The 26,852-nt window shown below is 35.5% G+C and overlaps 2 protein-coding genes across 8 annotated transcripts in view; one reads left to right on the plus strand and one right to left on the minus strand.

Annotated features, from left to right (window-relative positions):
• LOC110026720 (pentatricopeptide repeat-containing protein At3g06920) overlaps window positions 1-12,270 on the plus strand; it is a 28,968-nt gene extending 16,698 nt beyond the window's left edge. Inside the window, exons 2-5 of one of the 7 annotated variants that reach the window (XM_020727787.1) lie at window positions 4,602-4,676; window positions 5,311-5,368; window positions 10,482-10,583; window positions 11,700-12,270. The gene's annotated coding sequence lies outside the window, so the exon portion shown is untranslated. Of the gene's footprint in view, window positions 1-4,601; window positions 4,677-5,310; window positions 5,369-8,397; window positions 8,820-10,481; window positions 10,584-11,699 lie in introns of those variants that run through there. The other 6 variants (XM_020727788.1, XM_020727790.1, XM_020727792.1 and 3 more) reach the window with 6 other exon arrangements.
• Window positions 12,271-13,320: 1,050 nt separating this feature from the next.
• Window positions 13,321-26,852, minus strand: part of LOC110026725 (kinesin-like protein KIN-13A) — a 52,704-nt gene continuing 39,172 nt past the window's right edge. Inside the window, exons 9-14 of the mRNA XM_020727804.1 lie at window positions 17,577-17,739; window positions 16,189-16,518; window positions 15,517-15,735; window positions 15,012-15,411; window positions 14,868-14,933; window positions 13,321-13,843 (exon numbers count right to left, since the gene is read on the minus strand). Of these exons, the coding sequence (XP_020583463.1) occupies window positions 13,661-13,843; window positions 14,868-14,933; window positions 15,012-15,411; window positions 15,517-15,735; window positions 16,189-16,518; window positions 17,577-17,739 (1,361 nt within the window). The 3' untranslated portion in view covers window positions 13,321-13,660. The remainder of the gene's footprint in view (window positions 13,844-14,867; window positions 14,934-15,011; window positions 15,412-15,516; window positions 15,736-16,188; window positions 16,519-17,576; window positions 17,740-26,852) is intronic.

Consider the following 26,852-nt stretch of genomic DNA (forward strand, 5'->3'; position numbering starts at 1 on the left):
GCAGATGGCCCCTCTTCCATCAAGCTTTCTCTTCGAAAGGTTGCCTCAAAAAGGTCAGAAGAAGCTATTTCCTTCTTCAATGGACATACTGAGGATTCTCCCTCAAGGATTCCATTCTCCTTTGATGTTTTGGCTCTCTTTTGAGGCTTCGCCTCTAATTTCAATCAGACTCTTCTTCTGTCTTCAAACAAGCCTCTTTCTTCCTATAACGAAGAGTTTCCTCCACACGGGCGAGTGGGATCCTCATCTCTTTCAGAAAAATCTTGTTTTTCTTCAAAGGCAAAAAATATTTGATGGAATACACAAGGTTACCCTTTCGTTTCTACACAAACCTATTAAAATCTCAGTGGGAGTTTATTCATTTAAATTCAAATAAATACCACAATTAATATCCTTTATGATCTCTAACTTAACTTTTGTACTTATTTCTTGAAGCAGTTTGAATGACATTAAAAAACAAAGGCTCTGATACAGAATGTGCATGAACTCATTTCCTTAGGACATAGTCATTAAAGCGAATATAAGTGGAAAACCTAGCAGATCTCAACAGACATGATAGGCGAATCAGAATGAACCCATTCCACTGGAGAGCCAAGACACCCTGATGAAAGAGCAGATTTCAATCATCGACATAAATCAGAGACTACTCCCTACAGGAGAAGCACGGAGTGCCCCAGGCAAAGGTCAGCTCAGAATGTTATTGAGAATAGAGAAATCCAATTCCTTGGCGGATGAGTCCCCAAGGATAAAAGGATTCATTCATGAGATAAGCCTCGTTCTTGCCTTAAAGATCTCAAAGAGGTAAAAAGATTTTCATTCTCTCATTCTTTTTGCGAAATTCAATCAAAGAGTCTAGATAATAGGGAAACTAAATGTATACACAAATATGAGCATACAAAATTTTTTACTTTGTAAATTGAACTCATCTGCCAAAGTGGCTAGGTAGAGCTCGCCCGTCAAAGTGACTAAATTGAGCCCACTTGCCGATTTGATTATATTCGTTTCTCTCAAAGGGCCAACGCAACATGCTTGTGCGTGGGTGGGCTAATAAGGACATCTGCCAATCTATTATTAAATACGCCGCCCGATAATTGATACCAAATCATTTCACTTAGGCACCAAGGAAGGGTGTCGTACCAGCAACACCTGACTCCTATATTGCGGTTTTTCATCAAGTCATCGGAGAAGGGCATTGTGCAATATAAGATGTATTTTATTGTTTTTTTTTATTTCCTTTCTCCCTTATGTATAAAAGGGAAGGAAAAGGAGAGGAAGGGAGTTCTAGGTCTCTCTCTATATATATTTTTCTCTCTTTCTCTCTCCTCCCTCCGAAATCTTGTAACTCAGGGAACCTCCAAGGAGCCGCATTCTTCCAGCTTACCGGCGATGAGAATTTAATAAATTTTCTGAAGTTTCTTCTCAATACTCTCATTCTTTTTCTATGATACAAGGTCTTTACTGGGTTGTATGCACTCACAAACTATACGAGCCCATTTTTCGTCTCAAAATGATTCGACACTATCGAAGGCCTGGATAGCTTGGACTAGTTATGTTAATCATATGATGTAAATTTGGCTCTTCAATTGTCTCCATTCAATGACAAACTTGGGGAGTGAATGATAGAGTGGATTTTATCTGAAACTTAGGGAGTGGATTGTGGGGTGGGGAGAAATTTTATAGACTTCATAGATCTAAGAAGATTCATATGCAAAGCTTTCGTACTCTACATAATTGTAAGAGGGATTTTCCCAAACATAGGGTGGGTGATCCTCAATTTTGCCACTTCCTTTAGATATTTTGACAAAGCATGGTGAATTTAACTGCTATTGTCAAAATTCCAATGCCAAAAGCCTAAAATAAACTCGATGCACTTATTACTGGCTCAATTTGCTTGTTAAATCTTTATCAATCCTAAGAAAATAGGATAAATCCTATGTATTGGGTCTATTGTAAATGAATTAAGGTAGTTATACTTTATATGGACCCACACATGGTTTCATGAATTCTTTGACCACCCCCCTTTGATCATAATTCAATAGATCTCTTGTGAAGGTTAGAAATAATTCTTCTTTAATGGAGTTCGTAAAATTCGAGATATAGTCGGGTCATTCAATAATCTTTAGCAGGGCCTTTGACCGTTCTTCCCATTGGAGCCTATCTGGTTTCAATTCTCAATAAGTTCGCTATAATTTTGAGTCCTACTAAATTTTACCTTCCAATTCTCATTGAAGAGTACATTGTTGAAAATTCTAATACGAGGGAGCAATATTGGCATCCTAATAAAATATCAAAATATATTGGAGGGAAACACAATTCCCATCTAGATGTTACATGTATCGTGAATTTGGACATTTGCACCAATTTACTATCTTGGAATAATTTTACTCAAAAATGTTGCCGCAGATACTCCTTTAGTACCTCATCGTGAATTATCATTTAGTAAGGTTCCTTAAAATATTTTTTTATGAACAGACCTAATTTGCTGAACTACTATGTTTAACGTTTGCCATTGTGGATCATGCTGCTTATGTTCAATGATCAGGTTTAGGCATAATGGAAATCAATGGTACATAAATATTACAGCTAGGAAAAGGAAGAGAAGTGATCACCTCAATATTGACTCAAATATTAAGGGACATTTACATTCATACCACCCAATTCTTATGTATTTACATGTCTGACACATAAAATTTAATTTTTACATATATTTCACCTTAACTTATGTATGAAAAGGTGTATTTCACTTAATTGAAGTTAAAATAGTGTTATTTTTTATATGATATGAAAGACTTGTGTTGTATAAATGTAAAAATTAAAATTTAGGTGTTAGATGTGTAAATACATAAGAATTGGGTGGTATGTAAATGTCCCTAAAATTAATGCGATTGATATTTAATATTAAACTACCTTTAACATAGTTGGTTGATCGAACTCTTGCACATTGATAACATTTTTTGGTAGCTCGTAATATAAGCTTGTTTTTATTTTCTTGTGGTTTGTTTGATTGGGGCTTAAGCAATGTGTAAATTAGCTTAAGTACTTAAGCTCAACTAAAAATCTAATATATCGCTTGTTAACTGACAACTTAAACTTATCACCATGTGTAGCTTAGTCTAGTAAGGTCCAACCAAACAGGTTCGCAAAGGGAATGTCTTAACAGTTCCAACAAAAATCATCACTTACTTTTCCCCCAAATTCTGATAACTTCCATATACCCATTTGCTATGTATTTATATTTCTCATAGGTAGGGGTGTAAACCGAGCAAGCCCAGGCTCAACTCGTTAGAAAATATCATTGTTCGTGTTCGACTTGTTTATATTTTGAACATAATAAGTGTGTTCGTGTTTGACTTGTTTGCTTAGCGAGCCGAACACGAGTTGTTTGCGAAAAAACAATCATTTTAACAACCCTAATCGCGCAGTCGTAGGATATTAAGGGTTGGGGCAAGATTTAAATCTTATTTTTTATATTAAAACATCATTTAAATATAGTTTATCATATTTTTATAATAATTTAATATATTTTTATTCTATTTTTTAATTAATAATTTCAATTGTTTATAAATCTTTGTATCCTTAATATATATTGATGAGTAGTATTTTGAGCCAAAACGAGCAAAACACGAACAAACAAATTTTTGTTCGTGTTCGACTCGTTTATATATCAAACACAAAAAAAATGTTCGTGTTCGACTCATTAACTTAGCGAATTAATCGAACACGAGGGTTTACCCTTAACACGAGCTTCTTAACGATCCAAACACAAGCTGTTCGCGAACAACAAGCCATTTTGACAACCCTACTCATAGGTAATGGCATTATTCTGAAGAAAATAATTTGCATGTCATCTGTGTGCTATACAAATAGTCAATCAAACAGATTTGATCGAAATGCAACATAAACTGACAAGCTCAGCCTAGCGGTAATTTAAAGGAAGATTTACATACATATCACTTAATTCCTATGTATTTACATTTCTAAAATTTAGACTTAAATTTTTACATGTATGTCACTTTACCGATGTATGAAAATTTGTATTTCACTTTTTAGAAGTTAAAATAGTGATATTTTTGTTGTGATATTAATGATTTGGGTGGTATAAATGTAAAAATTAGAGTTTAGGTGTTAGATATATAAATACATAGGAATTAATTAGTGGTATATATATAAATGCCCCTAATTTGAAAGTGGGGTTTGTACGAATGCTACTAAGGAAGCTCCTTAGCTAAGAACTTGGAGTCTTAACATGGGTTTGTTTGAATGAGTTACTCTCATGCATTAGAAAATCTAAACCCCACGCATGCGCTTACACACACAGGTATGCTCTTATGCTCATCTATCTTCTATACACGTACACTCGTCTTTATAATAATATGTCGTTATTTTTGAATTTGATAGTGGTAGATGCTTATGAACGGCTAATTTTTCCATTTGTCATTGTCTTTTGGCTTACTTTAATGGCGTCTAGTTTGAATATGTTTTGCTTGGGAATTAGATTACTTGTTCTCTCCTGCAGGCGGCTGTTAAACTGTTTGTAGTTATTGGGTTATTCCTTTTTTTTTCCTGAAATGTAGCTTTTGTTGAAGTGTGCTCATCTGTAGGTTTTGCCAAAAATGCTTCGGTGGGCAGGTTAACATGTTGCATTTAGTAGAAACAATTGGCTCTGATAATAAAGGGTGAGCTTGCTTCCTAGCTGACTAGGCTTTTTCCACATCACATAATTTTTTTTCATGAATTTGCATGAAACCTACTTGTTGAGCTTAAGATTCTATCACTGATTTTCTTTCTTAATTCTAAAGCATTGACGGAGGTGGAGAAAGGGGACTGCATATACAATAAAAATAAAATAAACCTAATAAATAAATCATTGAATATTTTCTAATTTGGAAATTATCATATTACAATCAATAAAATATCATTATTGTTGTGTCAATTTAAAGAGTTAAATTAAAAAAAAAAAAAGGATTCATTTATTTGTCAAATAGTTGATGTTAGATTAAGTGTTAAAACATATTAAACTTTAATTCGTTTGTCACAATTTAAAATTTATATTTTGCTTGTTTCTGATTTAGTTGTGCTGGATTTTATTTTATTATTTTTCCACATCTATGGCTTATATTTGGCCACCTACCAATCCATTTGTCCCAATTTAAAAGTTAAATTGTGATTGTTTCTGATTTACTTGGTCTGGATTTGATTTTTAAACATATGCGCCTCACATTTAGAAACCGGTTAAACTTAAATTTGACTTCCCACTTATTGTGTTATATGATCGAAAAATAAGTTTATCAGCAATTTTGTTGAATGCAGGGTGAATTGCGTACATCGATCCTTAATCAAATTTTATGATTAGCGGAAAAAAGCTGAGGTATTTATTTTATAACTACTATATGTAGTCTGAAACACAAGACCTTAAGATTTATCTGAAAAGAAGAGATCTTGTGGCCCTCTCATATATCTGATAACTATTCAGATAGGTGTTTCCATTTGGTACTAAAATAATTGCTTTAAAGTTCTTTGTTGAAGAGGGCCCTAGGCCTTGTTTGGGATAAATTTTGTTTTTTGCTTTGTTATTATTTTTTTTTTATAAATATGTTTGTTTAGTGTGTTTTTATATACTTCTATTTTTTGTTTTTAAAAACAAATTGTTCTGTTTTTTAGAAAACTCAAAACAACTTTTGAGTGTTTTTAAAAATAATCATATCTTAATTATATGTCAAACATATTTTATTTCAGATCAAAATATAAATAAAATAGAAAATAAAAAACAAAAGTGATTCGAAACAGCCCCTTAGAAGGAATTAGTTAATAGCTTATAGTATATGGATCTTTTTAAGTTATCATATTCTTATTCATAACTATTCTTCTAAATATGAGTAAATGATAACTTTTAAGACGAGTACTAAATTAACCGTGCTTTTACATAAAAGTGCTTTGTAAGCACATTGCCTCGAAAAATTCTTAATTTGTGGAGATCAAAAAATTTTAAATTAAAGTAGAGCAGTAAAGAGAATTCATAAAGTAGATAACGTCTGAAAAACTTCATATGGTTTATTGCAATTCGCTTAACTACAAATACAAATCAGTTCCATACAGTATCACCACATATTACATACCTATTCTCTCTTCTTTTTTTGAAGGATATAAAAGTTCAATTTTAAAAAGCATTTTGCTGGGCTAGAAAAAAAGGGGGTTCTAATCAATTTTATTTCATTTTCAGATAACCTTCATTGCTTAAAAGTACAGCCATTTCATCAGTGAGGGCTGCTACTGAATTGATCTCAATATTATACTTTGGGGGTTTTTTGGCTCTATTATTTAGATATTAGAGGTTTAATGATGTCAATGCTATTTGGTATCAGTACTATCTATTAAATACTATGTTGATTCGTTGTTAATATATTTGAGAAGGTAACTACTTTAGGCTTATAAAGAGTGATCTGAGCTGTAGTTTCTGTCAATTTTGATCGTCATCTGGATTTCACTGAATTAGAATATAATTTTCATAAAATTATTGGTTAAAGATGCTATGAAACCACAGAATTGATATTTCTTAATAACATGACATAACATTGACATCTCAATTGGAACATATACGAATTGAGATGAGTATTCAAATCGAGCATAAGAAAAAATATGAATTAATAAAGATGTGATTTCCCTAGTTCATTTAAGTGTAATATTTGGGTGGGTAAGAAATCTACATTCATCTATGATGGATAAGAGTTTTCCTTTTTAATAAAAAACAAGTTCGACCATTCTACAAAAGTAGAATACAAGCCTTTTATATGCTTTTTGGGCAATCTTGAACATAGAAGACAAGAATGAATTCTGTAAAATAATTGGGCATTAAATTAGCCAAACAAAACCACATTTGACTTTTAGAAACCAATTTCTGCAAATCAATTTAATCGACCTGTAGTATATCATCAATATTTTTTTGGTGCATGGTCATAACTATTGTATCTATCTTATTGTCTTTCTCAGGCAAATAAATTGATGTTACATAAATTGTTCACTTCATAGCCTTTCAATCACAAATAAATATCATATATTTAGTTCTTGCTTTAGTTGTTGTGGACTTGGATCTTTGCATCATTCTTGTAGCTTGGAAATATTCTTACTGTCAAATAAATTCACAGAAGCAAAGTCATTGAAGCTATTATGTTTCCCCCGAGTTATCACATAAAGATCATCTCTTACATTCAAAAAGGCATCTAAAAAATCATTTCATGAGTGGACTTAATTTTTATGTGTATCATGCCACTCATGTTACACGACCAGGTATTGGCCAAGTGAACATCGATTGCTGCATAAAGGTGGAGCTAGGATAAAGAAGATAAGTTTTCAACATCAAGTTTGGCTCACCTTAGAAAGTTGAATGTGATTCATTATTTAATATTAAACTGCTTTTGACATCACTTGGTGATCCTACCATAACATTTTTTTTGTTGAGCTCAATAAGATTGTTTTTGTTGGCATGGCCTCAGCTTGGTTGGAGCTTAAGCCAAGCTTAAGTCAACTGAAGCCTTTAAGCCCAGCCATATAACACTTCTAAGATTTCTATGTTTATGTGGAGCTCTGATGACATAGGAGATAACTTCTAGAATACAAAGTTAGGATTTTTTTTGGCCATAGTGATTTATTATTATGATGCTAATCTTTCCATGTTTCCTCCTATGAGAAAAAAAAACTGTTGTTTCCTCCTAAAAGCGAGTGCTTAACGGTCATCCGTTCCTTCAGCTCTTACTTCGCTGCTGCCATAGAGTTTGGTGTAGATTTTCTTCCTCTTTGCACTTACGATTAGGGTGTAAAAGAGCTGAATATGAGCGAGCTGCTGATTTGTTTATGTTTGGCTCGTTTGAAATTTGGTGTTTTTGTGCTACGCTTATGTTTGAAATTGTTTGTGCACAGTGCGTGTTCAGCACATGTGGTTTGAACTGTCTAATAAATAAATAGTGAGACAAACATGATAGAATCATTCTATTTATTTACTAACTACTTAGTATATATGTCTTTATGTATGTATGTCCATGTACACATTTGGTACGGTATAAGTTTAAGAAGATCATCGATTGCATATCATCCATAGACAAATAGTCAATTAAAAACATGTGGTTGCAATGGGAAATACAACTGAACTTACATGCTCAGCCTAGCAGCAATTTAGAAGTCATAGCAATTCATATTCTTTTAACTTAACATGGCATCTTAACGAAGAGCCAGGAATGCAAAGACAATGCTTTATGCAGGCATATGTTTTTTATATTTATATTTATGAATAGCTTTTTTTTCATTTGCAATACAATTTTTGTGTTGTCACGATTAATGGTGATTTGTTTGATTACTTTGCTTGGATTTAGATAAATTTTTATCTCCATTGGTTGTTGCTATTAGGGGTGTAAACGAGTCGAGGAAAGCTTGAGTCATTGGCTCGTCCGTCAAAATGCAAGCTCGAGCTCGAACTTGGCTCTCATTGATGATAACAACCTCACGAGCCAGCTTGCGAGCTTGTGACAAAAATTAAATTATGGGAGCTCACCGGAGAAGGTATCGATGGCTAGAGGAGTGTCACAACAACTTGCGGGGAAGGAATTGACGTGATCATCAATCTGCTAGTTGAGCCAACTCGCAAGCTGCCGACCGAGCTGAGCTTTGACATGCTTGAACTTGAGTTTGTTTAATAAACGAGCTTGAGTTTGAGGTCGAGATCTAGCTCATGGTTCGATAAGTTCGACTTTCAAGCTGGTTAAAGAGTTGACATTGAACTGGCTCGACTCACTTACACACATCTAGCTGCTATTCTGTTTTATTTTGGATATTTGTGTATTCTCAATTTTTTCTTATATTAAAACTAAAGACATACTGGGATGATGCAAATTAGGCATATCAGACATCTTGGTGCTCCTTTAGGCTGATTTTCACAAGCTTATTTTGTGTGCTTTTGTGGAAGTGCCTTCATTGGTAACTTTTGCATTGGGTTCTTTGGTGAGCATGTTAACAAGATGCCTTCAGTAGGAAGCGCTTAGCTCTGGTGATGAAGAGTTAGATTGGTTTCTTGCTGACCAGATTTTTTTTCCCCGTCTGATGAATTTCTTCGGTTTGCATGGCGGTTCAATTTAAAGAATTGACTAAAAAAGAGTTCATTTATCAAATAATTAATCTTAGATAAAATTAAAAGTAATAAACTTTAATGCGGGAATTACATACATACCGCCTAATGGTTATATATTTATGTTGGTTTTTTCCTCTTTGCACCTAGGATTAGGGGTGTAAAAGACTTGATATGTGCGAGCTGGTGATTTCTTTATGCTCAGCTCATTTTCTCCCTAAACTTACAGGCTCAGCCTATCAACAATTTATGGGAAAATTTGCATACATTCCACACAATTTTAATATTTGAAAGTTAAATGAGATTCATTATTTAAACTACCTTTGACATCACTTGGTGATCCTACTGATCCTACTATTCTATCAACAACTATTCTATCAACAACTTTTTTTTTTTGTAGAGCTCAATAAGATTGTTTTTATTGGAATGTGGTCAGCTTGGTTGGAGCTTTAGTAAAGTTGAAGTCAACTGAATCCCTTAAAAGCCCAACCAAATAGTCAGATATAACACATCTAAGATTTTATTTTTGTGTAGCTTTGATGACATAGGAGATGAAGTGTAGAAAACAAGGTTAGGCTTTTTTTTTTTTGGCCATAGTGATTTATTATTATGTTGCTAATCTTTCCATTTTTCCTCCTATGAGGAAAAATTGTTGTTTCCTCCAAAAAGCGAGTGCTTATTGATCATCTTTTGCTTCAGACCTTGCTTCGCTGCTGCCATAGAGTTTTGGTGTAAATTTTCTTCCTCTTTGCACCTACGATCAGGGGTGTAAAAGAGCTGAATATGAGCGAGCTGCTGATTTGTTTATGTTCGGCTCGTTTGAAATTTAGTGTTTTTGTGTTCGGCTCGTTTGAAATTTTTTGTGCATAGTGTGTGTGTTCGGCTCATGAGGTTTGACCTGAGCACAAGCCAATTTCGAATAAATAAAAATTAGTAAATAATGAGACATACGATAGAATCATTGTATTTATCTTCTAACCATTTAGTATACATGTCCATATGTATGTATGTACATGTCCATGTACACATTTGCTACGGTTTAAGTTTTAAGAAGATCATCACATGCATATCATCCATAGACAAATAGTCAAGTAAACACTGGTTGCAATGGGAAATACAACTTAACTTACATGCTCAGCCTAGCAACAATTTAGAAGTCATAGCAGTTCCTATGCTTTTAACTCTTAACATGGCGTCTTAACAAAGAACCAGGAATGCAAAGCCAAGTTTTCTTTTATATTTATATGTCATGACTTTTAAGTTTAACAGTCATAGTGTTTATAAATAGCTAATTTTTTCATTAGTCATACAACTTTTGTTTTGATACAATTAATAGTGATTTATTTGATTACTTTGCTTTTCGATTTAGATGAACTTTGCGGGCGTGTGCGGGCGGGCTGGCAGGCGGGCGTTTGCGCGTCCATCAAAGCGCTTCTAAACTTACATGGCTCAGCCTAGCAACAAATTTGAAGTCAGCAATTCCAACACGTTAACTCTTAGGAAAACTTACATACATACCATACTATTTTTTTATATTTAGATATCTTGCACTTACTTTTCAGGTGTGATAAATCTATGCATGAAAATGTGTATTTAACTTTTTAAAAGTAGATGATAGTGATACTTTTTATTTGATATAATAATTTTGTGTGCTATGTATGTAAATGCTAAACTTTGGGTGTTAGATACATAAGAATTGTGTGGCATGTATGTAAATGCCACTAATTCTTAACATGGCGTTTTAATTAAGAACCAGGAATGCAAAGACAGTTTGCTTAAAATTAGTTCTTTATGTATTAGCTAATTCTCTCATTTGTCTTACAACTTTTGTTTTGACACCATTAATGGGGATTGGTTTGAATACTTTCCTTGGGAATCACATGACTTTTACCTCCTGTAGGTAGCTTCTATACTGTTTCATTGTGAATAGTGGTCTATTCTCAAATTTTTCCTATATTTTAACTAAACAGACATACTGGGATGATGCAAATTAGCCAAATTCAGACATCTTAGTGCTCCTTTAGGCTGATTGTTGCAAGCTTTTTTCGTTTGCTTTTGTGGAAGTGTATCTTCATTGGTAGCTTTTGCATTGCGAGCATGTTAACAAGTTGCCTTAAGTAGAACCGCCTAGCTCTGATGTAAAGAGTGAGATTGGTTCCTTGCTGACCAGATTTCTTTTCATAAAATTTCTTCCAAGAAATTGCATGGGTCTCAATTTAAAGAGTTAAATAAAAAAGAAGGTTCATTTACCGAATGATAAAATAACCCTAAAAGAATAAACTTTTAACGGGGAAATTTACAACATACCACCGAGGTGAAATGTATTTCGAGCAAAAAAGTGAAGCTCGTCTTCATTTTCTTGCATTGAATAAGAGGTTTTAGGTGTTAGATATGTGAATATAAAACTACAAAATGGTCTGCCTAATTGAAAATTATAATTTGTTTTGTTTCTGATTTACTTGGGCTAGATTTGAGTTTTCCTACATATTATTAAATATTTGACTTCTGGTTAAGCTTGATTTTACCTTCCCTTTATTAGTGTTATATGATTGAAAAATAGTTAAATTTGTACCAATGTGGAATGCAGGGGTGAGATTGTTGACATCAGCCTCTCATCAAGTTCTACAATTGGCCTGTCGTAGCTTTATGCAGCCTGAATTTCTGAATTTCTGCAGGTTACTCTAAATCCTTGTACTATATCTCTATAAAATCTTGTGCAAAGTGGAAGATTAGAATATGAGTTAGAATAACATGTGCATCTTCTGTGGTATCATTGATTTATCTCATCTTGCTGGAAGTAAAAGCAGAGAAGGGAAGTTCTAAAGCTGCAGAACCGGCGCTTCTCATGGAAGAAAAATTTCTGAACGAGGAAAATACTGGAGTTGGTGGCGCCTTAATTCTTTAGTGGTGCTCATATTGTGGAAAAGATATTGCGTCCGGAGGACGTGATACAGCGGGGCGGAATGGGAGCTCGGACCTTCGTTGTATCACGTCCGGAGTCCGGACGTAGACGAAGCTCGCTTCCGGACTCTGGACGCAATATTTTCTCAATTAGAGGTGACATCTTAGAAGAAGAGAGTTTTCACTTTTAAATTTAGCATTTGTCTGTGTTTGATTTGTAGTAATTTGTGGAGAGGAAATGATGAAGTATTTGTGTTGATATTAGTTTTAATTCCTTGGTTGAAGGAACTATATATATATATATATATGCATGCATGCATGCATGTTATGTATATGATTGGATTTTTTACCCCATTTTATTAGCACTGAGTGGATAATTGCTAATAAAAAAGGAGTAATTTACAACTTTTTTATAATCATGTCATATAAGAATACTATTTATCAAATGCATTTTGTTAAGATGAATTATTATCGTATAATAATACAATATTATATGAAAAATCAATGATTTGATTCATTTTTTAAGGATATCTATTTAATTTATTTTTTGTATGCCATTCCAAATATAACATGTGTGTTCGTGTTCGGCTCGTTTTGGCTCAAAATACTACTCATAAATTATATATATATATATATATGAATGAGTTAATTAACATATGTAAATAATATGATATTGTCTAACAAGTGTTGGTGAATCAAGTAACCCTAAACATTTGTGCCAATAATTGTCATGCTTAGGAAGAGTTTGAATCTAGAGCATGTCATTGACTGGATTTGATTTGGTTGAATAACAGATTTTGCTTTGTTTTGTTTGATTTATGCTTATACTTGATTTAAATTTTTTAATTTTTTAATTTGTTTATATTAATTGAATAAATTAAAAATTCAAATAAAATATATAATCTTTGAACTTGACTTTCAATTATAAATTTAATTAATAAATAAATAATTGCAATGAAAGATTTTCTTAATATAAACCATTGATTAATACTTTACAAATTTAAATATGAACTAATTGAAGAATTTTTAAATTAAAAATAATTAACTTATAATTAATAAATAAAATAATATATTTTTTTACAATTCATAAACATAAAAAAAAAACATTAAAAAGTCATATGTACATTGATTATGAATTATGTGTTATTATTAGTTATATAATTAAATTTTATTTAAATAATTTAACATATAAATTAAAGTAATTATTAATTTTCTTTTTAAATAAGAAACAAGCTAACTTTAACAAACATGACAGTATTAGCTGAAGCTAAATTAAGTAATTCATCAAGTGCATCTTCCCATTTACAATCCTAGCAATGGATTTCGTAAATTCTAATCTTTGCCAACATCCAGCATTCAATAATTTAACAATGAGCCCTTAAAACATAATAATAATTAAATAAATACTATACTATTATTATCAACAATGGCTTCCATACATTCTTCCTCCCTCATTCCGAAAGATCAAACCAACCCTTCACTCCCAGCAATAAAAGAAGGCCAAACACGTCACATACAAAGGTAAATGAGAATGAGAAATCTGTGGCAATAACAATCAGAAAGAAAAAAAGCAGAGAGCAGAAAGAGAGGGAAGGGGACATTCTGCTAGTAGAAGATACAATAGAGAGAAAAGCACGAGGATCATTATTACCTCGAAGCCTTCTTGCGGCTGAGAATCTCGTGTTCTTTCAGGCGGTGCTGGAATCTGGCCAGGCGAGCTTGTAGGCCGGCCAGTCCGGCAGCCTTCCGCGACAGGAGGAAGCTGAGCTGCGATACATACGTGTCAATTTGGCTTCCCGGTCGGTCCACCTCCGCCAATAAATTCATTTCCTGCGCACTTTTCAAGTTTCAGTTAAATTGTCCTTCATCCTAATCATGCTAAATTCAGGGGGTATTTGCATACAATAACAATCAATTCTCATGTATTTACATATCGGACACCTAAACTCACACTTTTTTTTTACATTTATACCACGCAAATCTTTCATATCACATAAAAAATACCACTATTTTAACATATGCTTGATTTATTAGTTATATATTTGCACTAAGTTTAAAGCAAATATAACAAGTAGTAAACTCATCCTATATTCAAACAATTTGGGTCCAAATGTTTCGATCCATATTTTGATTGCCATTAAAACATTAAAATATTCTAGAAAACAATCCTCATAAAATAATTCAAGTGAGTTCAATTTTAGAACCTTACTTTAGTCACACAAGTCAACTTTTCAGTAAAACCATATAAAGGGTTGGAAGGCGATAGAGAGCGCCCCTTTTGGGGGCACGGCAGAGCCCCCAAAATGTATCAAATATTTAGAATTTGTTTCATTAGCAACGTTTGGAGAACTATATGCATTTTACATTCATACCATCCAATTCCTATCAATTTACATATCTAGAACCTAAACTTTACTTTTTACATATATATTACCCAAATTTTTCATTTCAGATTAAAAATACCATCATTTTAACTTCTAAGAGGTAAATTACACCTGTTCATGCATAGGTAAGTTGGTATGTAAAAATTGAAGTTCAGGTGTCAGATATGTAAATACTTATGAATTAAATAGCATGTATGCAAATCTTCTTATATTTTTTTTTGGTTGCTCTATTTTTTTCTAACAGGCATCACTTATAGTTGTATCAAAGGCATTAAGACTTCCAATTTCTTCACAATCAAATCATAGTGAAACTGACAATAAAGATAGAGAAAAAGAGGCAGTCATCAATAAAGTCAACCTATTATTTTATTGGGCATTTCATTTGTTGCTCTAGCAGACTAAGTATGTTCTACCTGTTTCCCAACATTGATAGTAGCATTAAAAGAAGGTACGAATATAAGATAACTTACCTCTCGAACTATCTCCATTGTACTTTCAATTTCTTTTCTATGAGCTGCTATTAAGGCCTCTTCCTCCTGCATCAAATTTAAAAAGAAGCTCGGTAACATATCAGAAATAAACTAAAAGAAAAACGATGAAATAATCATATGCACCTCAAGCAATGCATTAATTTCACCATCACCGAATGGATCTTCCTGTTCATATTGCTGCTTATTGCTTGTGCTCTGCCCTTCCGAAGTATTTTTCCTAGACCAACCCATCTTTCTTTCTATTTTTTCTTCTCTTGGAGCTTTCCTGCGTGGTGGAGAGACCTTCGTTGCCTTTTCCTCATCCTGGCCATCAAAAGAGTTTTGTGCTGAAAAGTATAACTGATGGTTTGAAGACGAACCATAGGCTGTCTTAGTCTCAATCTTTTCCATAGGTGCTTCTATAGATTCTGGTTCATCTGTGAAGGGAAAGGATGAGGTTGATAAAGATTCCTTAGTGGAAGGTATTGAAGGAACAGAAGCTTGGTCCTTTTTAGAATTTCCACCCTTTGAGAGGCTTTTAACCCTGTTAAATAATTTTAAAAAAAATATTCATGGGGTAACAATGCAAAACAATGTCTTCCTAAAATCACTGAGTCTATAGAAGATGTGGCAGTTTTTAATTAAGTACCTGTCAGCATATCTAAGAGTATTTAGGGTATGCTCGCAAGAACCAGCGTTTGGAGAAATGCAGGAAATCATAACGGTCTTTGAATTCCCCACAAAGGAGTCACGAAGAACTTCTGTAAGTTTGCTTCCTCTAAAAGGAATGTGGATTTGATCATTATCGAGTGCACGGATGCATTCTTTTAAAGCCAAAAGGCTCTTGTTTATTTCTGCTCCTTCAATCCTGTAGTGGATAAAATAACGCATAAATGAACTAGTGAAATTAACATACATACATACAATTCTTATGTGTTTACATATCTAACACCCCAAGTTTGATATTTACACTTATGACGCCTTAGTATCATACACTTATGAGCCTATGCATTAAAATGCATATTTCAGTTTTAAAAAAATAGTGATGGTCGTATTTTTTATGTGAAGTTAATTTGAGTGACCATGTAAATATGAATGTTTAGGAGTTAGATATGTAAATACGTAAGAATTGTGTGGTATAAATGTAACTGCCCCAAACTAATAAACTAAAAGATTTCCTTGAAGGAATAACTCACAAAAAGGAGACCGAGTTATTGACATTAACAAAAGGGATTAATCATAATAGACAACATGAATGATTAATGATAACAAATCATATGGATTCAAAAATGGCACTAGGAAAAGTTTCAGGGAAATATACCGTGTCTGACGATCATTATCCGTTGTATCTGCGCCTCGCTCACTTCCAGCAAGATCAATAAAAGAGATCTTCCCAATCAGCTTCCCACTCTTGGCTTCATAAGCTTCGTTCGGCCTTCTAGTGTCAATAACATCTTTATGCTTCTTAATGGCAAGTTGTAATATAGCATGAGACCTTGATGATTCTTCATTTGCTCCAGTGGAGCCTGTACTTCTTGCAGCATTTCCTTTTTCAATAAATTCATTAACTACACGCACATCAGAAACCTCAAATTCTTGCAATCCGACGATGCAAACTTGTTGCCTGCCATCTTCTCTCATGCAGAGTTTCCTGATAAAAATTAGTCAAAGAAATTTAGTATATGATCAGGGGCAGAACCAGAACTTGAAGAAAAGGGTGTTGAATAAAAAATTAAGGAGTAACGAGCATTTAAGTTAAAAACTTTCAGTACTTTGAATTTTAAAAAACTATTATACATATTATTATTAATTGAAAAATATAATTAATTTTATATAATTATTATTAAGAATTTATATTTTGGAGGGCGAAATTTTTCAATATTTTCTATGATGCTAAAGAGTTTAGTAAAAACATATTAGTGGCAGTGCCTCTCCCAGCCACCCCATGATTCCACACCAACGGATATATTAAATTGACATTAAAAGTATAAGAGAGAAACTTGAGCTAAGCCATCAAAGCTAACATCCATATGATAATGCTAGACTATCAGACTATAGGCATGACCTCCTGCATCATATTGAACAATAAATGACTGCGCATGCCTATGAAGGATAGTTTTTAAAATAAATCATTCCAGGAAACAAAGAAAGATGCAAATCATATAATTTCTTGATGATTTCACCTGAAATGATATAGATGCAAATCATTCTTGGTTGCTAAAGTAGTTAATTTGTTCGAAGCCTATTCGTTGAGATCTAAAAAAGGCATTCAATACGCTTACATGGCAACATAAATTTTTTAACTTCTTATGATTTATTCTAACTTTAGAAGAAGAAGAAGAGCACTCCATTTTGAGTTGTTAAAAAAATCTACATAGCTACATCATATACAAATATGAGAAGTCCATCATATAAAAATATCAGTATTCCAAAAGAGCACAAGCAAGCAAGTAATTAAAATTTTGGATAAGTGGTTGAAGATTTCAAAAACATTACAAACATATCACTTATATGCAACTTTTTCAGCTCTAATAGAAACCTTCAGAAATTGGGAATCATTCCATTCTATTATCATTCCTGCTCCTGCTGACATAGGTACAGCTTTGAAAATAACTGATCACACGTTCCTTTTTTGTACGAAAGGCAATTAGAATTAATTCCACAGATCCAAGTAGTCATACTATGGGAATCAAGTACGGAGAAATTTACCTCCTATCGCTGAGAAGATCAAAAAGCTTCCCTCCATAGATCTCAAAATAGCTAAGCCACAGTTTAAATCTCTGATTAAGATAGTTGGGATGCCGCAACAAACGAACAATATCTTCAGCAGCTCGAAGAGGTAATGGTTTCATTGTATAAGTCTTGCCACTTCCTGTTACGACCCAATTAAAAAAAATTACATCAAGTAATACAGGCTATAAGAATAATACTATGTAAGGGGTAGATGACAAGTGCAGGGCAATAAATATACATAGGAGTAATTATATGGTCAAATAAAATAAAATATGAATGTAGTAAGAAGAATTAGAGAACAACGGAATTTTCTTTTGCAATATAATAAGGGTGAAGTGGGGCTTAGGCCCTGGTTGAACCGATTTATAGAAGGATGGACCGGCACTCCCTCCCACTCCTTTGTTGGGACCCACGGAGGGAAGAGAAAAAGGGGGTGGGCAGCACTTCTGTGCCTTTCCCTTTTCGCTATTTGATTCCTTATTCTATGTCATTCATTTTCTATCTTCTTCCTATTCTATCCACTAGTACCATTATATGTATGTTGTTAGCTTGCTTAGAGGATAGATTTTGATTGATTCTTCTTTCATATTTCTGCCTCCAGACATTCTTTCCTAGCTAGTGTTGTATATGACGACAGGTTGTGTTGTATATGACGACCGGTTGTGTTTCGGTTGTATCCCGCTCCGAGGTGATGAATATCCCGAGCAATTCTCCCACATACCCCTCTCCCCTACATGCTGCTCTCCAGCCGGAGTCCCCACCTTCCCTGACCAACCATTGATTCCCTATCCTAGCTATTGCCACCGCAACAAACCCCACCTACAGCCCACTTGCTCGCCGCTAGCTTCATTCGTCCCTTCCACTAGGCCACTCAGCCCCTCCAACCGCCTTACCGAGCCTCACACTCCCCTTCCCATCTCCTCCCTGCTACGCCTCATCTCTCTGTTTGTTCCTAGTCGAACAACAGACCTAGACTCAACCACCCCTTCCACCCCAACCCTAATCATGTCACCATGGAGATACCGGTCAGACACTGGCCTGGACAAGATACAATGAGAGATCTATCTTCTGCAACAGAGGTTGACAGAGATGAATGATGGGACCCAAGAAAAGATTACCCTTCATTGCGATCTGGAGAGTCAAAGGAGAGATGGGGATGACGATCTGAATTCGTTCCACAAGAAAGATATCAATGAAGAGGAATATCGGCCATGTCGGCACAAAATTCAATATAAGAGGAGACTAAGAGGAGAGCCCACGTATGGTGGACACGAAAATTTCAACATCAAAATGGATCTACCAGAGTTTGATGGAGATATGGATTCAGATGATTTTAATGACTAGCTACAATCTGTTGAACGAATCTTAGAGTATAAAGATGTACAAGAGGATAAACAAGTGAAATTAACAATTATCAAGTTGAAAAAGAGTGCCTCTTTATGGTAGGAGAATTTACAAAGACAGAGGACAAGTAAGGGCAGTTACAAGATCACAATGTGGGAAAAGATGAAGAAAACAATGCAGATGAAATATCTCCCATCCCACTACTGCCAGGACATGTTTCTAAGGCTCCACCACCTGCAATAGAGAGATATTTCAATTGATGAGTTCATGACATAGTTCGATCAACTACAGATGAAGTCTGAGTTGGTTGAACCACAGGAGCACACATTGTCCAGTACCTGGGGGCCTGAAGCCTGCTATTAGCAATGTGGTCAAGTTACAACCATACTGGATGCTGGGGGAAGTTCAAATTCTAGTGAAGGTGAAAATGCAACAAAAATATAGTAGGCAGTAGTCCTCATTCATGCGGCAACAGCCTTCACTCAAGCAGTCACCTACAACTACTGCAACCAACAAAAATGCCTCAGAAGGAGCTAGAAAGACGAGAGAGGGAAACACAAGACAGATCAGAGTGGAAAGAAACCAAAAAAAAGGTAGCTCTTCTAATACTAGCCGGGAAGTGTTTCAAGTGCCACCACTACGGATACATTGCCTTCATTTGTCCAATAAGACGAGTTGTTACATTCATGGATTAGGGTGTCGTTGAAGAAGTGGAGGACGAGAAGTCCGGGGTCAGTCCAGAAGAAGAACTTTAACTCCAGGAGGACAAGGGAGAATTGCTAGTCATACGAAGAGCTATGCTGTCAAGGCCAGAGCGTGATCAATCCTGATTGAGACAACATCTTTCGTACCAAGTGAATGGTAAAGGGAAAGGTTTGTAGCTTGATCATTAACAGTAAGAGCTTTGAAAATGTGTTGTCCATGCTGACCATTAAGAAATTGAGATTGGCCACACAAAAACAACCCCAGTCCTATTCACTTATTGAAGAAGAGAAACCAGATACACGTGAAACAACTGTGCTTGGTCGAATTTTTAATTGGGAATTAGCTGCAGAAGCAAGTATGATGTGATGTGGTTCCGATGGACTTCAAGTATACTTACTCCTTCAAAAAGGATGTAAAAAACGTCGTGTTGTCACCTGTTAAGAATGCAAAAGGTGGAGGCCACACAGGGGAAGTATTAGATCCACGAGTCAACTTCATGCAAACAGTTTGGGATGCTCCAGTGACACTGTCATTTGTCTTCCTAGAGGAAACTAAGTAGTGTGATATACCAACACTACCACAGCCAAACCCACAAGACATCCAGGATGTGATGACCGACAACCTTCCGGAAGAATTACCACCACTAAGGGACATTCAACAAGCCATAGATGTTATAACAGGATATGTGCTGCCAAATCGGCTCGCTTACAGATTGAGACTTGCGGAGTATGAGTTACTGCAACATGTATAGGATCTCGTCGCGAGAGGGCTAATAAGAAAGAATACCAATTATGTGTTACTCTTGCCCAGATGGTGCCCAAGAAAGAAGCGTCATGACGGATGAGCATGGACAATAAAGTCATCAACAAGATTACCATGAAGTATTGGTTTTTCATACCTCGCCTAGATAATCTCTTGAACCAATTACATGGAGCCACCATTTTTTTCCAAGATCGACTAGAGCAGTGGGTATTAATAGATACGGATGAGGCCAAGAGATGAAAGGAATAGCGCTTTCAAGACATGAGAGGGACTTTACAAGTGGATAATTATGACTTTCGGCTTATCAAACGCTCTCAACACTTTCATGAGGTTAATGAATCAATATCCTACATTTGGAAATTTGTTGTGGTCTACTTTGACGATATTCTAGTATACAAATGATCCAAGGAGGAGAACGTACAACACCTTAGGGAGGTGTTCGAGGTATTGCAAGCAGAGAAACTATATGCACATCTGAAGAAATGTCACTTCATGACAAACCATGTATGGCTTTTGGGCTATATTGTGTTTAATGCAGGCATTCAGATGGACCCTGCAAAGATCGAGGCCATTAGAAGCTGGAACGCACCGTGGTCATTCATTGAGCTGAGGCAAATTCTAGGGCCAACATCATCTTATAAACGATTCATCAAAAACTTCAACACTACCACCACCCATCTAACTAAGTTTTTGAAAAGAAATGAGTTCACTAGGACAAATGCAGCGCAGACCAGCTTCGACACCTTGAAGGAGGTGACTCAGGAAAAGGGTGTAAACGAGCTGAACACGAGCTGAAACGAGTCGAACACGGACGAGCCCAAGCTCAGCTCGTGTTCGGCTCGTTAACTTAGGGCATTTGTTTTAGCTGCAACTATAAAAAAGCTGGTTTGAGAAGTTGTTAAACATCAGTTGTTTAGAAGCTGATGTTTCAGAAAAAGTTTGCTTGTTTGAAAAATGCAGTGCTGGAAGCGCTCTCTGTAGACATAATGACTGTATTGCCCTCAGTATGAATACAATTTTGTTTGAAAAACACAGTTTTGAAAGTGCTTCATGTATAGTCAATTCAATGATAATCTTTAATGTTATTTTTCGAACGCAATACTGTTAGTGAAGTCAAGACGAATATCAACTCAAATTTCTCTAGTCAAAATAATCATACAAATATAAGTTCAACAAACGTCACAAACACAATTAACATCACAAGCATATGTTCTCCCAAATAATCAACATCAAAAGTAGTTGTTACACAAATATATCAAGTTCGTTCCACTCAAAAGACATACGATAAAATTACTCATAGAAGAATCACGAGTAAAGAATCCTCCTCTCAAGTGCCATGGACGTGAAAATATATCTCTTGACAGGATCTTCAATTAACTTCAATGAGTAGAGGTACAAGGGAATATCTTCATAGACTTCTATTATCTGCTCTAATATTTTTATCACATCAAGGATGGATGGACACGATTGTGCAGTGGTGGCCTCGAATGATAAGTTTATGCATGTTTTAACTAGATTTGATATTTGAATTCTCAGATACGAAGGACCAATTTTTTTACTACGAACTATCCTTACCTTTAAAGGAGAAGTTCATGCACGACTAGATTCGCTATGTTCATTTCTATCATGCAGTGATCTTTGAATAGGATCAAGTGAGCTTTCTCTGGGCTCTTGCTAACCTTGAGGAGTTCAAGTATTATCACCAATAGCAACAACGCTACCAAACATAAGACCAAGCTTCTCTTCTAGCGCGAGTTTGATTCCACAAAACCTAAATTTCTTAGCATTTGGAACAACCTGTCGGTAAAATAATCATAAGGTAAAGTTATGTCTAAGAATTATACGTGCAAATGAAATCAAAATACAAATGTGTAAAACTTGATCTCACGTCTAGTTTCTTCTTCCACCATTTTGCTAATGCATCTACGGTGTTTTTAGTTGAATCCAAACCAAGTCCAGTAGATCCTTTTTTGAGTTCTTTCCAAAATGTTCAATCTTTTTTTAATTATTCTCATTTATTCTTTAATTGAGTACAGTCATACACTCTTATGGTTTTCGCTTGGAAAATTTTTATAATAGTTTGCCAACATTTTTTGTTTAAATATGTTGTTGGCCTATTTCTTAAGTCAATTTTTTAAGCATATATCACAAAAAAATCATGTTGTTTCTTTTTCCCATGTAGTGAATGATGTGTAGTCTCTTGAATTGCCCATTTACTAATGTATCTAACAAACATATATATGATTTCAAATGTTATATGAAACTGATCTAGCAATTTAAAGTTCCTTGTATTAATCTCACAATATAACATGAAAGAAGATCACATAAAAAATGAGGGGGCATTTACATACAAACCACACATGTATTATGATTTCAAATTGAAAAGGCATCAAATGTCTTCACACATGACATCTTATATGAAATCATCAGATTCATCATAATATAAGATAGGTTGACCCAAATTCGGTTATATCTATTTTTTTACTAGAAGATAAATTATAACTTCACCACTGGGTATACTTTACATTTCCTATTAATAGCATTGGAAAACAACGAACACAACCTTCTTTGTTTAAATGTTTTTAAAAATGTTACAATTTCAATGAACTAAAGACTAAGAGAGCTTGTACAAGTAGTAGTTTTCCTCCATTATTTTATGAATGCTATACGTTTGTGATTCCCTAAAAAATCTAGCACTCATAATTATAAGAAATTCATGCATGGTATAGAACTTCACAAAAAAATCCAACACCCCCATTTATGTAAAATTTCGACCAAATACGTCATGTCCTTCAAACACCCCCATTTATAAGAAGTTCATGCATGATATAGAACTTCATAGAAAAACCTTATGAGAACTTACATGACAATGCCACAACACTTCAATCAAACATAAGTGAACCTTATAAAAAAATTTTGGTCTCTTCAATTCTACACATTTTAGAATGATTCAACAAAATCAAGAAAAAAAACTTGAATCGCTAGCTTCTTTCAAATACTTCTTCCCCCTCAAAATCCAGTATAGAACTTTAGAATGACTCAACAAAATTGAGAAAACAAACTTCAACTGCTTGTTCAACCCTTAATAGAGAAATTTTAAAACTTTCCAAAAAACACATCCATGAATTCCCTTGCTTTGGCAGCAGAATAGAGAGGATGAAGAAATCCCCAAAAATATCTTCAGAAATGCCAAAATCAAAAGCAAAACAAGAAAACGTAGCAACTAGACAAATTCCAGCCTTAGCACACTTTCCCTCGAAGACTACTATTTGGTTCAATGAAAGTTTGGAGCACCAACGAAAAAACACAATCAAAGCATGGGAGCAGAGAACCTCAACCAAATCATATCTTAAAGAAGCAAAAAGGGCAACACGAATGGGAGAGGGCTCCCTACGATAGCTGCGCACATTGAGGTTCTTCACGTTAAAAGGCTAGGACACGCGAAGTAAGCGAGGACAACAGAGGAAATTGTTAACTCGAGAATGCGGAACGTGGCTACAGAGCCACAACCGCGATTATTATTAGTCCGCGTTTTGCAGTTCGAACCGCGATGGCCAAACACAAGAATCAAATGACTTATTAAGCTATTTCAGTTCATAATCTGCTTTAGAAAGCTGAAACAAACACTCTCTTAGCAAACGAATTGAATATGAGTTTCTTATTAAGCCGGACACGAACTTTTTGCGAACGACGAGCCATTTTGACATCTTAAACTCAGGTACCAGTTCTAACATTATCAGATTTCAACCAACTATTTGAGATAGAGTGCGATGCATCCGTCCTAGGAATAAGGCCAACGCTAAGCCAGAGAGGCCACCACATCTCCAAAGCTGAATAATTTCATGAGAAAATACTCAACATACAACAAGGAGTTTTATGCTATTGTAAGAGCTATTGAGCATTGAAACCGTTACCTACTGACAAGCGAGCTGACGTTTTTTATAGATCACGAAGCATTGAAATTCCTAACTAGCTAGAGCAAACTGAAGGACCGACACGCCATTTGAGTAAATTTTTTAACATCATTCCAGCTCGTGTTCAAGCACAAGGTAGAAAGTCAGGACCACCTAGCAGGCGCGCTCAGATGTTGTCACCTACTGATCAAGTTGATGCAGACACTAAGTTGTTGTTTTTGAGATATTGAAGGACTTTTACGAGGCAAATGAAGACTTCAAGGAGATTCGGGAACGATGTAGGAAGACGCCCACTAGAAGTACAATAGAAACGATGGGTACTTGCTATACCAGAGTAAGTTGTGCATTTCTATGTACTCGCTAAGGGAGGCCATTGTTCAGGAGAGTCATAGTGGAAATCTGGAACGATATTTTGCAGGAACAAGACTCGCATATAAGAGAACACTTCTTTTGGCCACAACTGATGAGAGATGTGGAGCGACAAGCCAGACAATATAGAATTTGTCATGTGACACAGACCAAAGGGCAGAATGAAAGATTGTACATTCCATTACCGGTACCAGAGGCACTGTGGGTAGACGTCAGCATGAACTTCGTGGTGGGTCTCCCGAGGATGCAGAGGAACAATGACTCAATGATTGTTGTCGTTGACTGATCCTCGAAGATGACACATTTCGTACCCTGCCACCGAACACTGAACGCATCTCATGTCATTGAATTGTACTTCAAAGAGATCGTGAGATTGCACGAAATCCCCAGGAGCATCACCTACAATAGTGATGTCAAATTTCTGAGCCACTTCTGAAGGATCTTGTGGAGGAAGTTAGGCACTAAACTCCAATTCAGTACATTTGCTCATCCATAGACGAACAGTCAAACAGATGTAATAAACAGAAGCCTAGAAAACCTTCTAAGGTGCTTTGTGGGAAAGAGCATTAAGCAGTGGGATCTAATTCTAGCACAAGCCGAGTTTGCATACAAAAGATCAGTGAGTCAGACCACAAGATTCACTCCGTTCGAGATTGTGTACGAGCACAACCCGCTCACACCACTTGAGTTGGTACCATTCCTACCAATATCAAAGATCAGTGAGGATGTTGAAAAGCTGGTTCATGAGATTAAAAAACTCTACGAGGTTGGAAAGGGGATTACTAACCAAAACCACAAATAACAGGCACATATGAATAAGTCCAAGAAGAATGTAACGTTTCAAGAAAGAGACCTCATGTGGATTTGGTTGAACCGATTATAGTACTTCTATTATAAGTAGTAGTAGTAGCAAACATAGTTCTTCGACCACGACCCTTCATTCGAATGTAAGGCGGGGCTTTCAGAAGGCCTTGAAGGAGGATATTGCAAGTGGTCCACTCTCTCATCAATAACAGTGGATCAACCCGTTATCAAAGAGAGATTTCCGGTGAGAGCATTTGGGGAAACTCGACTACAGAGCAAACGAATCTTCCAAAATACTTCAGAAGCTTGATGATAATGCTTATAAGATCGATCTACTAAGAGACTACAACGTTCATTGTGGCAGATCTGACACTGTATTACGAAAATTCAGAAGCTTCGCCAGATAAGGTTGAAGCCCCAACCCTGGGAGATTGAACTGAGGCTAAGGCCCTAGCTGAACGGACCAGCGGTTCAACAAGTGGCTAGATCGACCCTCCCTCTCGCTCCTCTTTCATATTTGACTCCTACCATAGGGGGATTCCTTCATATTCTATTTAATTCCTTTTCTATCTCCTTATTCTATCTACTAGTATCCATTATATGTATATTGTTGACTTGCTTAGAGGATAGTTTTTTATTGATTTTGCTTTCAGATTTTCGCCCCCAGACTTTCTTCCCTAGCTAAGGTTGTATCTGATGACAATTGGTGCTCTTACTGCATTTAGCTCTGAGGTGGTGACTATCCGAACATATTCCCCCACTTACCCCTCTCCAACCAGCATCTCTACCTTCCCTGACCTGCCATCGATTTCTTGTCCCAGCTCTTGCTGCAGCTGCAAACCCCACATGCTCGTCGCCAGCCCCATTCCTCCCCTCTGTTGGGTCACTCAATCCCTCCAGCCACCTCACTAAGCCTCACACCCCCTTACCATCTCCTCCCTACTACGGCCCATCTCCCTATTTGTTCTTAACCAGGCTGCAAGCATGGACTAAACTTTCGGTCACAACCGAAATCTTCCCCCTCAGACCACATTGCCACTGCCCACTGGGCCTTCCTAATTAGCCCTAACTGGGGATTCTTGTTGTGTTGTCTATTCTTTCTTAATCTTGTTTGTAACCTCATTGGTTTGGAGTAATAAAATTTCGCTCTTCCTATCGGATTTTTGGGTTAACTATGATATCAAAGTAATTCAGTATGAATGAAATACAAAATGCAAGCTAACATTCTTTGACTATTCCCAGATCAAGAGTTCTCAAAGTTACCCTCTCCAGATACAACAAACTCGAGGACAAGTTCCACAACCATAAAAAAGTATAGCGTTGATTAGCACAAATAAGACAATTCCAATATGTT

Source organism: Phalaenopsis equestris, unplaced genomic scaffold (assembly GCF_001263595.1).
Source record: "Phalaenopsis equestris unplaced genomic scaffold, ASM126359v1 Scaffold000399, whole genome shotgun sequence".
Lineage (NCBI taxonomy): Eukaryota > Viridiplantae > Streptophyta > Magnoliopsida > Asparagales > Orchidaceae > Phalaenopsis > Phalaenopsis equestris.